General features: G+C 32.7%; 1 protein-coding gene across 8 annotated transcripts in view; it reads left to right on the forward strand.

Annotated features, from left to right (window-relative positions):
• LOC108549459 (protein fem-1 homolog CG6966) overlaps nucleotides 1-12,223 on the forward strand; it is a 29,264-nt gene that overhangs the window by 14,413 nt on the left and 2,628 nt on the right. For 6 of the 8 annotated variants that reach the window (XM_017902830.1, XM_017902831.1, XM_017902835.1 and 3 more), the window contains one exon: nucleotides 11,673-11,832. In XM_017902830.1, coding sequence (XP_017758319.1) covers nucleotides 11,673-11,832 — 160 coding nt within the window. Of the gene's footprint in view, nucleotides 1-4,560; nucleotides 4,801-5,980; nucleotides 6,084-11,672; nucleotides 11,833-12,223 lie in introns of those variants that run through there. The other 2 variants (XM_017902838.1, XM_017902837.1) reach the window with 2 other exon arrangements.

Consider the following 12,223-nt stretch of genomic DNA (forward strand, 5'->3'; position numbering starts at 1 on the left):
TTTCAAAAGGCTAGGACATTTTGTTTTACATTTTATTTGCAAATTGTTACTTTATGTGCTCGGGATAAAAGCCATTGTTATACTTAAATATCGTAATTAACATTATTGAATTTATCTTGATATCTAGCAGACGCTATTTTGATATTTCGCATCCAACCTAACCTTTGTCCTAACCTAACTTTTCCTCTTACCTATTCATCGTTGTTCAGATGTTTTGAATCTATCTTAACTAACCTAACTTTTCCTATTAGTAGGTTATGATAGTAAGATAATAACAAAGTGGTGAATAACAGGATTGAATCAGAGTACCAATTTAAATATCAAAGGAACGTAATGCGATCATCGATTGAATTGAGCATAACAGAATATCGTGGATCTAAAATTATAGCATTTCTGTACGATAAGGTATACTTAATTGACTAAATAGGTTATGAAACTATCTACACCTGACTAAAGAAGTTATGTGTTACAGTTTGCTTGCATTTTTCCTGGGAAAGCATTGCATTGGACGGTGTTTACACAGACATTCTTCGTATTATTGAGAATATCGTGCCTCAATGTCGAGCAACATTTGGCTGATGAAATAGCAAGCAGTATGGTCGTAATAATATTTCGAATTTCTTGGTATACGTTCAAATAATTTTTTAATACGATTCGTTGTTCTGAGAATAATCCTAAAATGAGTGGCAATAAATTGCAAGAATATAAATGGACAGAGAGAGCATCGTAGCAACAATTTTGGCAGGATGTCATTCATTGGAATCATTGGAATAGAAGTAATCAGAATGATCTATAGCATCCTAACAACGACTCATTTATTGACCGTCATTTTTCTCTCACTAATAATGCCAATTTCCACTTATTAAAAGAATCGTATCGTACATGTATTCAAGGATATTCTGATCACGATTGTGTACCGAGAAAACTGGTTGTTAGAATTTTCCTCCGCTGTACGTAGAATTATAGTGACTCTCAACGTAAATAGTCGTCTTACGAGCTTTTCTTTGTCACAACTAAGACATGTCAGGCACCTGTAATTTCCTTAATTAATTGTACTTAATTATCTAGTGAGTTGTCTTCTCGTAGAAAAAAGAATTACTCTGAATTACGACGACCTTCATTCCGATAATACACTTGTGTTATCCTTTATGGATAATTACATTGATTGTGTGTCTATTTTCGGGAGTAAAGCTTTAGAGATTAAAGGAATAAGCGCAAAGAAGTAAAATTTGCTATGATAAAGCATTTTATTGGAATTATGGGTTTATAATTGTAAAGTAGCTACGATATATTCTTTTAAATTCTTTTATTACTTAAGGAAGGTATAACTATCTTCGAGTGCTTCTCTAGAGCAACTGACCTAATCGTCAGAGAGTGTTAAGAGGGTACATAACGCAGTTCGCCTAAACTCCCAATTCTTATCTATCGTGTATATAAACATTCGTTTTCGAAATCTAGATCTTATAGACTATTTATTCACATCTTATATCCTAAATGGATTATATATAACTATCTTATCTTTCCAACATACTTGGTAAACATTTTTAAGAGAAATACAGTCACTCTTATTATCCTGTTTGCTTTGAATATATACATATGACGATACTCGTATCACTAGTAGTATGACTAATAGTACATGACTGGTACTGTGAAAATATGAATCTTGTAAGCTACTGTATTCAAAACGATCGTTCGATATGATGGTTATACTGGGTAAAGACCACCGAAAGTGACAATATGTCCACGATCATCAAAGTCCTCTGATTATGAGTGAATGAAGGTACTCGAGTTTGTGTAGACTGTTGGTTAGCTGAGGATCCTTATAGTCCGTCCAAAGAGACGAGGTACCAATGTTTACATTGACTCCTGCGTGATCAGTTAAGTGGTCTGCAGCTATTATAAATCTCTTAGCTTCTTTAGATATTACTAAATCTGAGTGCAGAAACTTCATGCCAATATGTATCATGCTTTCCTGAGAAAAAATTCCAAAAAAGTCGATTTTTATTGATCGGGTTACAATATCCCCTTAAATCGGTAATTGGATATTTGAATGTACTTATTCAGTGTAGCATAATACTCTTTTGAAGTGTCCTTTTTTGCTTTTTATAGCGTGAGTATAGTATGAATGAAGTGAAAGGGGCAATGGATATGAGTCATAGCAATGTGTCGGTCATTGATGTAAATTACTTTTCGTAATCAACTATTTCACCCTTACATAAAGTGAGTAATGACACTCCATATGATACATATACTTACTGTCAAATTATTTTTGTTTATTTAACGACTGTACTCTACTTGTAATATTTTTTATATTTCCTGCGTAAATTCACGTAACAATTTCACTTGGAAAGTAAACGTAATTGCGTGTAATATCGCATGATATATTTTGAATCATTCTCCTTTCTATCTCTTTCGATAGTTTGACACTGTTACGACACATTTTATACAACGGAATTTCTAAAGTATCATTATTGTAGTACGATCCATATCAATCTTTTCAAATTCTGTTTGGCAATTGTCTGTTTGACAATTTCATAATAACATTCGTTACTCGCAAAGTACAGTAAAGTCCCATACTACACGATTCTCATTTTCAAATTTCGCGGGGTTGCAACTACGTAACCCCTTATCCGAGTATTCGTTTGAGCGACTTTTAATAAAATTATTAATAACAAATTAGACTACGATTATTCGTAAACAATTGATTAATATTCAATTATTAATATAGTAAGATGATAAATGTCCGTGGGAGTGAGTAAATATGATAATGTGTGTTTACTACGCGTCTACTATCAATGTTAACAAGTCTCTCTAAAAGCGTTCTATGGTCATTTCATATTATTCCGTATAAGAAGTTCGCTTCCGTTATTATGTCAGAAACGAGTGTCATTTTACATAATCCCCTTATGTATGACGTTTTCCGCATCGAGAAGTTGAATCTACGAGAGGTTATACGTAATATTGGCATACGTGTGGTACCTGTTGCACTTTAACGATACACGTTATACAACCAACGATATGCCGTAGTCAAGCATGTAATGATACATTTTTCTAGTACCTCTTTGTGACGCTTCGCGGCGTGACGTTCAAGGTGTAACTCTCCCTTGTCGATAGATGAGGCGAACTGCGTCTATTAATCGAAGCGCGTGTTAAAGTTGCCTCCCTGGTCGTTAATAACATCAATTACGATACACAACAAGTCAGTGGTTTTTATCCTCTTGGTTTTTTCCGTTTCAAACTATCTAATCGACGATTCTAGTCAATTACCAGTAGCTGTAGTTGCTTGATGATAATACAAACAATTTACCGGCAAAATACAAAGTTCTACTAGTTTACACGTCATTTTATAGTCACATCAGTGCAATCTTGTTCGTGTGACTTCGTGTGTCGTCGATTTTTAAGAAATATCAAAGTACTTGAAAAATCAGATTTAATGAATTTCAAGCTTGTAACTGCTGTAAGTTAGTTTTAATTCGAAGTAGTTAGAATTTCAAAATGCTTCACAAATAATACATAAATAATTTAGGTTAACCTAAAAAAATAATACGTGAATAACCTATAAAATTATAATTCTATATCTTACGATAAGATATGTAAGCCTTACGTATGTATATTTTACATAATATTGCATTACATTGGTCGTTACATTTCTGTTCAAGCGTCTGTCAATTAATTCAGAAAATTGAATTTCTTTATTCCAGCTGACACAATGTTAAAGTCAATACGACAGAATCTTCGTTGAAGTAAATGTATCTCATAATCCGCATACACGACGATTACTCCTCTGTTACATAACAGCCGGTAAGAGTTGATCAGGAAGAACAATTAGAAAGTGTACACGAAGGTGTTCTGAGTTTATGCGATCTCCGAAGCTGTTGCATAAATCTGTACGCAGGGCGAACTTTCTCGAGTTTTATACGTATTCTTGTCTTTTAGCTGACCACCTCTTCTCAATCCTGCGCCGGGTAAGGAAGGTCCCTCTCTTCCTCTTTCACTGCACGTTTGTCTTTCTCCTACTCTTTCACCTCGCTTGCTAGAGTCTCGCAGACACATACTTCAGGGAAACCCCAAACGATCAGTGGCGAGTCAAGGATTGAAACAAGCTTCGTGGTTTTTTCCTTTTGAAGGCTAGCAAGGCTTTTTCCTTTATAAGGCTAGCGTGGTTTCTCTTGCGTTACCATTTTTTCGAAAAGTTAGTTCATTGTCAGTCGGTCAACTTGTCGATTACCGATCGGGCATCTCGTCTAGTTCAGATCTCCTCGCACATGTGACGTAAGTTTCGCTATAAACGCACTATTGTCAAATTAGCGCGCTATGCATTCACTGTTGTGTATATAATGCGCGTATTGAAAATGGTTTCCTTATTCGTGTCCGGGCTTTGACAAAATGGTGATGCACGTTGATATCATTGCATATTAAAGTATTACGCAAATATGTTTACCGTAGTAAAGAAAATATATTTTTATCTCTTTGTTCGTTTCCTTTTATAATCAGTGTATTTGATTATATGGTGATTCTGATTAAGTAGAATTATAATTTGTTCTATACCGATAAGTAAATTTGTGAATTAAGATACAATTGTTTAAGTAATCGAGTCTCTATATTAAACGAGTTAATAATGAATTAATTCTGATTGTATTGTAAATGATTATATCGTAGTCACGTGATTCTTAAGACACCTTGATAATTGTGCGTTTTAATAAACTCGATTGGACAACAAAGACACACGTTAATTGCATCTGGGAAAAAGAAAACGAGGAAATGGAGTACGAGCCGAACCATGAAGATCATTTTATGCGGGTGAGTTTCGCATTCCATTTCGTTAGTGGTAATAAATAATCCATTCAACGATAGCGTGCATTTCTTACGTATACTTTTTCGCTTCGTTGAAAGCACTCGCATGATTTCATGTCATTAAACTATTAAAAATTATTATCGGCAAGAAGTTATCGATCAGTCAAGCGTGAATATATAAAGAAGGCAATTTATTCTTGCTGTACTTTTATTTATAAAAGTACCTACTGACATTGATTTCTTGTATCATTTTTTATTTCATGATGGCTAACGACTTTTGGAAAGTAAGTTAATGGCCGTCAATATTTTTTCTCTTTGATAAATGATTGACTGTAAGGACGTTAACATACGTGTTTTACTTTTTCTCGCGAATGATACAACGTCGTATAATTCTTAAGGAACAAAAATTGTTTTGGGAAAAAATATCACATTGTCGAGTTAAAGAAGATGATATATTAGGAAATCAATAAATAATATAAATAAAGATGTGAAGTTCATCCATAGCTTTAAAACTGATACACTGTTTATCAAAGAAGACACTGGAAAGTCTCGTATGGGAAACGTATAATGAAGGTGTGATATATGAAAAACTGTTAAATTTGGAAAAAATCCAGTATCTGCTGGCGATCACTTACTATACTTGCCATTGTTGTATCTGGTCCTGAAATAGAATGTCTCATCCGTGTTTTAAGGCGCGTTCGCATTCAAGCAACGTGTGTCCTCAGCGTTCGTTGGCTGCAGAAAAATAAACTCTCTCGATCCACGCCGCACCGTATTTTCTGGCTTCCTCTGTTCTTTCGAATTTATTTTTTTTTCTCGTTTCTGAATAGACTACGTATACCAGCCATACATGTATATTTATGACGGGTTTCTCAATCGAGAAAAGCAAAATACGTTATTCTCTGTTCTGTGCTTGTCGACAAGATCATTTGTTAATTGTCATGTTGATAGCTCGAGGTAACTGTTTTGAGGTTAACGTACTCGGAAACCACTCGCGTTCTAGCAATTGATATATATATACAAAATGTCGTCGTGTATTAACAGAGTCGAGGTAAAATAATTTAAACAAGACATTTTCCGTTGAATTGTAAATTAATGTTAATACACGAGTGTTACCTTGTTTTTGTTTTCCCAGGAAAGAAATTAAGAAATAAAAAATAAAATAATGCGTTTTAACGTGAAGGACGAAAGAGATTGTGTTGAAAGAGTTAAGGATATTCGAATTTATATTAGTGATTAAAATGGTGAAAAAAATTAAGCGATACATGCTTATAGAATATTATGGAATGGTGAGTATGAAGATATTGTACATATATATTTATATCTGTGTATCATACAAAGATATAAAAAGCATAATTAATTAATACTGCATGTCTGCAGAGTTGATCATTGCGTGTTGATCTATGTTCTTAAGGGCAAGACCACTTTAAGCTGGCTTCGAGTGCATGGTTACAAGAAAGTAATACGAGTATCCGTGTGGTGGCGTCTCTGATTTCAGGCAATTTTATCTACAGATCGCGTTCCATGTTCTGTGCATATAAATTTTTAGAACATTTTATTATTCGTCACAAAATCACGGAAACAAATTACGTTTTGCACTACATCAGGACGGAAATAATGTTACAAATTTTTTTATTAATTTAGGAATTTATTAACAATGATAGTTATATGTATATAATTTTGATTGTAATTATTCCGATCATATCTGTATAATTATGCTTAAAAAATAACGAAGAAATATTTTGTAGAGAAAAATAATCGTGCAATAGAGAGTGAATAATTATTATAGTCATTTGAAATATCAAAATTATTGTCGTTCTCGATATTCTGATTTTATATATTGCTTTCAGTATTGATAGTTAGTCCCAATTAAGAGCAATAGATTACAATATTGTGTTATAAAGAAGTTTAGAGATATTACTTAAAACAACTTAACTTCAGCTTTCAGTACAAAGTTCGATTAGTATATCACAGAAACGTAATATATATGCTACGAAATGTTTAGCGATAGTAATAACAACTGGATGTGTCAGTTAGGTTCTAAGTTGTGTTATTACCCCGCCTTTATACTCTATTACCGATGCTATGAGTGTGGTGATTAACAATTATTCTGTAATTTTAACGCAATTTTACTGTAGCTAGGTGTGTCTAGACAAAGTGTAATGAACCAAGAAGCAATTACGCTTGGTACGATTTCCTGTTTCTGTTTTCTTTTTTTATGTGGAATTGTATGATTGCTACAACCTGTTCATCATTCTTGAAGTTCATATCCATAGGTTAAAATTCCTCTGAATTCTATGGTAAATTCCCAAGTTGACAAATTAAAACTAAAAAAAAATTGCATATGTAAAATACAATTTTCTCCAATTTTTAAATTATTTTCAATTTCAAAATAGCCTACATATACATACATATATTTATTTCAACTTTCTTTCAGCTTCCTTTTCATGTAAACGAATTTTGCAACCTTTTCCTAAATGAATGACAAAAATATTGGCGCTTTAATAGTGAAATATGTTATTCGCCATAGAATTATAAAATTTCCTATTTTTTGTAATAGAATATGTGAGACACGCATATTTCAAGTCGTACACGAATGAGAAATGTGTTCAAGGACAGTACGCGGTGAAGAAAAAATTGTACTGCTCAGTGAACTTCAAATAATCGAGATTGCAATCTTAAAAGGAAGAGAATAAGCGGTGAATTCCATGAAAGATATACATACGTTACTTATCATATATACAAATACTCGAAACGGAAGAAACATCTCGAAATAAGTTCCGCAAAATAATTTCGTCCCCTCGCTTAATTTACAGTCACGAAATGACAGTCAGAATTTACGTCAGAAGCATTGTGTTGAATTTTAACGAGTACAAGTTTGTGTACTTCGAGAATGGAAACATCTGATATTTATTTATCAAAATTTTAATTATTTCGTAAAAATTCATTATCTTTGTTACCATGAAAACGAAATTTAGTATTCGTTTATTTTTACGGGAAGAAAATTAAAAATTTTTACCAACGATTTATGGGCGATCGTAACTCCATAAATAGCGACGTAACACTTGTAAACCTTTTGAGAAAATACTGTCTTTAGGTCAACGATCGTGAAACGAAGACAACGACCGTATTCGTCGTAATATACATCGCCAGATCCGTGTACAACATTATGGTTATAATGTAGCTTGCGTTAACAAATTACTTCGACATAAATTTTATGTTCCATAGCCTTCTTAATGTTGGTATAATTACATAGCTTCAAATATGTTTATAATCTTTCATGTACTAGAAAGTAAATGACCTTATTTTATATGGAAAAATATATGTATATATATTTCAAGAAGACGGTACATCTTCCTAATCTATGAACAGATTTTCTTATAAATATAATTCCAATAGAATTCGAATATTTTAAATTCCATCTTTTTCTATTAGAAATTATATTCTAACAATTTCTGGAATGAAGATTTTGTAATTTTTGAAAAATGTAAAATTAATAATTTGCCTGTGTTATAGTCCTAATAATTCTGTCATAGTTTCTGTTTGGATTGGTGTACGTTAAAATGCTTCTAATGTTCCTTTTTCCAATAAATACACGGTTAATCCTTTATCGTAAAGGAGTGAGCCATAAAATTTCAAGCCAAACTAATAAAATTCAGTCATCAAGCAAGTGTAGAAAATATCGAGATTAACGATGGAATAAACTGAAATACCTTCCATTTTCGATACAAAAACGTATCATGGGTAAAACCTGTAACAGAGGGTTATACGGTAGAATAATATCATAAAACTGCATACATTATAAACGTAAAAAGTATGCGGTTTAAAATAAAAGAAAAATAAATTAAATGTTAAGATTAAACAAGAATCAGATAAGAATCTTGATTACCTGTAGATTGTTTTTCCAGATAACAGTTTCAGTGTTAAACGAGATAGCATTATGTGCAAATCTATATTTTACCTTTACATAAAGGTACTTAAAGATACCTTTAAATAAAGGTAAACCCCTTTACATAATTATAAATTTAATAGCCATGGTTAATACAGCATTGTTCTTGTAAATGCTATAACATGAAAAGTGTTATTATAAAATTATGCAAATTATTATATTTTAAAATAATATACTATTACAATTTAATATACTTTAAAATGTTTAATTTTGGAAATTAGTGAAAAATTATAGCAAAATTTCTATTTTTCTCTAAAAGTCTCTATTTTATTTTTTGATATTTATAATAAATGCTTATAAAGTTATATAGTAAAAATAATTACTATATTCATACTATATTCAGATCAGTTATAATTTGTTTGATGAGGTTGTAATATATCAGGCATTCTTTATTCCAACAGGCCCAATTCGATTTTTTTTCTTTTCCATTATCCTACATTCATTAAATACGTTTGAAACGATCATTTCGTTTGACGTTAATAGCTTTCCTCGTGTAAAGAGGCCAATAGTATGGCCGTCTGTTAAGCGAAGTTCAATCTTTATGAGAAGATTCGTTTCGGTGTCTTTCGTTCCCATTACCTACATTTCTTGCTAACGCAGACCCAAAAAGCAGCAGGCGGGCCCACGAAAAAAGAATATCGGTCAATCGAATAACGGAACATCCTGTCCATTTTACGTATGTTTTATGCGCATGCGTGCACGCGCGAAGTTCTAAAAGAAGAGTTCCTACAGTGAAACGGAGGCAGAGAAAGGTGTGGTGTAAAGAAAAATGGCTACAAAGAGGGAGTTAACAAAGAAAAGAGGGGCAAAGTAATAAACAGCCGAGCGAAAAAATAAGACAGAAAAGTAAACCTGCCCGGTCTCGCCCCCTATTCCCTTCTCCCGCCTCTTTCGGTATACGTCAGTTTGTCCATTCACCGTTCTTGGTCGTGGGCCCAATGTCACCGATTATTCGTTTAACGGGATCTATACGTCCACGGTGGTGGTGAACGATGATTTCTCCAGGAGCCAATCGCCAGTTATGGGTTTTGGGCTTCGGTCAGTTGAAGAGAGTACATTGTTACGTACGAGCACTGGTGCTGTCGTTTTTACAAATCAACGCATACTTACAGCGAATATTTTAATCCTCGTGTTTTATCAGAGTGTTTCGATCGAATTCACGAAAAGTTCCAGCCATTTGTTCCATCAGTGTTGATCGATTTAGTATGACGAAATTTTGTTAGGTTAATCGTAAATATCTATCACACACACTTCGCACAACGAATCGATATTTTCTCGTAAACTTCCGAGAATTCAAAAAGCATTTTAAAAATTCAATTTTTTTTATGGTGCAGGCTTTCATCTTGTGGTAAATTTACATGGAATTATGTTATAAGAATTCTATCTCGTCACGACAGCTTTTTGTCGACTCAACTTCGTTAAAACCGTGCAGCACCACGTGGTTCGAGAAGACAGCGCGTAACGTCTGTATACATTGTAAAATTTATCTTCAGGAAACAATACTTTGACCGCTTGTGGATAGTGTGTACTTATTTCTCTATCTCCTGCATATAATGACGAAACGTGTGAATATCACGAGAGTTTGAAGAAAACAAGTAGAAACTGAAACAGTTGCAAACGATTATAACATTCTTCGATTGGTATATCGAATTATTGAATATCATTAATCTTAATCATTAACAAGCACTGTTACGTATTTACAACGTTTATTAAGTGAGAAGAGAGTCCAAAATTAGTGATTGTGTTTATAAAGAAAATTTTCCAATCGTTAGGATTACACTCGCTTTGTGTTTATAATTTCCTTGCATACCTGTCACATTCGCGCACGAATATTTAATTCGACTATTGGCAACCTTCAGCTCAGAGGGCGCAGAGGTGCATCAGTTCGTATATCATCGCACGCTACGAATATTCACGAAGTTACACGAGAATTTCGTTACGAATTATTGGCGGCCGTAGTCGTCGAATTATCTAACATTATTAACTTTAACTGTTTGAAGTCTGTATAAAGAAAAAAACTATTTCCGTGGTAAGAAAAGTTAGAGTAGAAGCTGAAAAGTCGGACGTAAAAAAGAAATTGACCTGAATCGACATTCGACGAAAAGCTGGTGCGCGAACGAGTGGACACGAGGAGGGGGCGAGGACAGAATAAGGCGAACAAAAAAGAGAGAAACGTAAGAGAGAACAGTAAAGTTTTGGGAAGAGGCAAGTCCCGACGAGTGCTGTGTGACTACATAAAGAGAGGAGCTGACGCATTTTGCATATTTATTATTCGTCGAAAGAAGGAGAATCTGGTGGCAAGCGTGGTTCGCGGTAATTCGTTAGTTCAACTGTCGACTCAAAATTCACGTTTAGTTAGATTATTGAGTGGCGCAAGTGTCGTTGGCGGTTCTTCCAAAAAGCGTAGGTGCATTCGTTCTTGAGACGAACTTTATTTTAAACGGTTCAACACGGGGTCCATAATATCAAACGTAAGTTAATTTGTGAAAATTTGAAATATATATTTCCAAAATTGTATTTCATGGTAAACTAGAATAACTGATGTTTATTAATATTGTACTGTGTTATAACCTAACAGTAATACTTTTGGTCGTTAAACATTTATGATATTTTTATAGGATGATATATTATCTCTATATAAATATCTATTATAAGGATGGTCTGATAAGACGATAATTAATCTTTTTTAAAGAAATTACTTGAAAGATTTAAAAATACTAAGTTCATCAGAAATTGCATGTTGTTCTTAAATTATTATTTGAATAATTGAAAAATATAAATATATTTAATTTTTCATTTTTATTATATCAGAACTGTTTATTTTTCAAACAACAGGAACGAAATAAAACAATTCCAGTAATTTGACGATTCTTTAGGTAAAATACTTGTTTTTGTAAAGATAATTAATATATTTATATATTTGTTGCAGGAGTTACTGGAACATGTCAAGAAAGATGATGTAGTAAAATTGGTCAGCACAACAAGCCATGACACGACACCGTTAGTTATAGCCTGTCGAAATGGACATTACGACGTAGCTGAATATCTCATTGAAAAATGTGGAGCAAATGTCAATCAACCTGCCTCTGGTAAATTTATTTATTTTGGAAAATTCTTTGTTAAATTTTTTACATGCATCAGCATCTTTCAAGTTGTAATCACTAAACACAAGCGAATATGTGAAAATCAAGGGTAAATGTATTTCTGAAAGGTCGTAAATTTTAAACATTTTAGCTTAATCCGACATAATAAAATGAATATGAAAGAAACTTTAAATCATATGAAATAGTTTTTATAGAGAATTCTATTTTATAGAGAAAAAGGCAACTCGTTAAAATTATTTTTTTTTATTTTTCCTTTGTTTTGAGTTTCTTCATTAATTAAAATTTCTAATTTAGTGTATCCTAGTATCTTTAAAATTATATAAATTATATTTGACACTGCATAATTGAAATTTATTATACTAAAAAAAAAAAAAAA

Source organism: Eufriesea mexicana, unplaced genomic scaffold (genome assembly GCF_001483705.2).
Source record: "Eufriesea mexicana isolate 0111107269 unplaced genomic scaffold, ASM148370v2 scaffold2021, whole genome shotgun sequence".
In the NCBI taxonomy this organism is placed as follows: domain Eukaryota; kingdom Metazoa; phylum Arthropoda; class Insecta; order Hymenoptera; family Apidae; genus Eufriesea; species Eufriesea mexicana.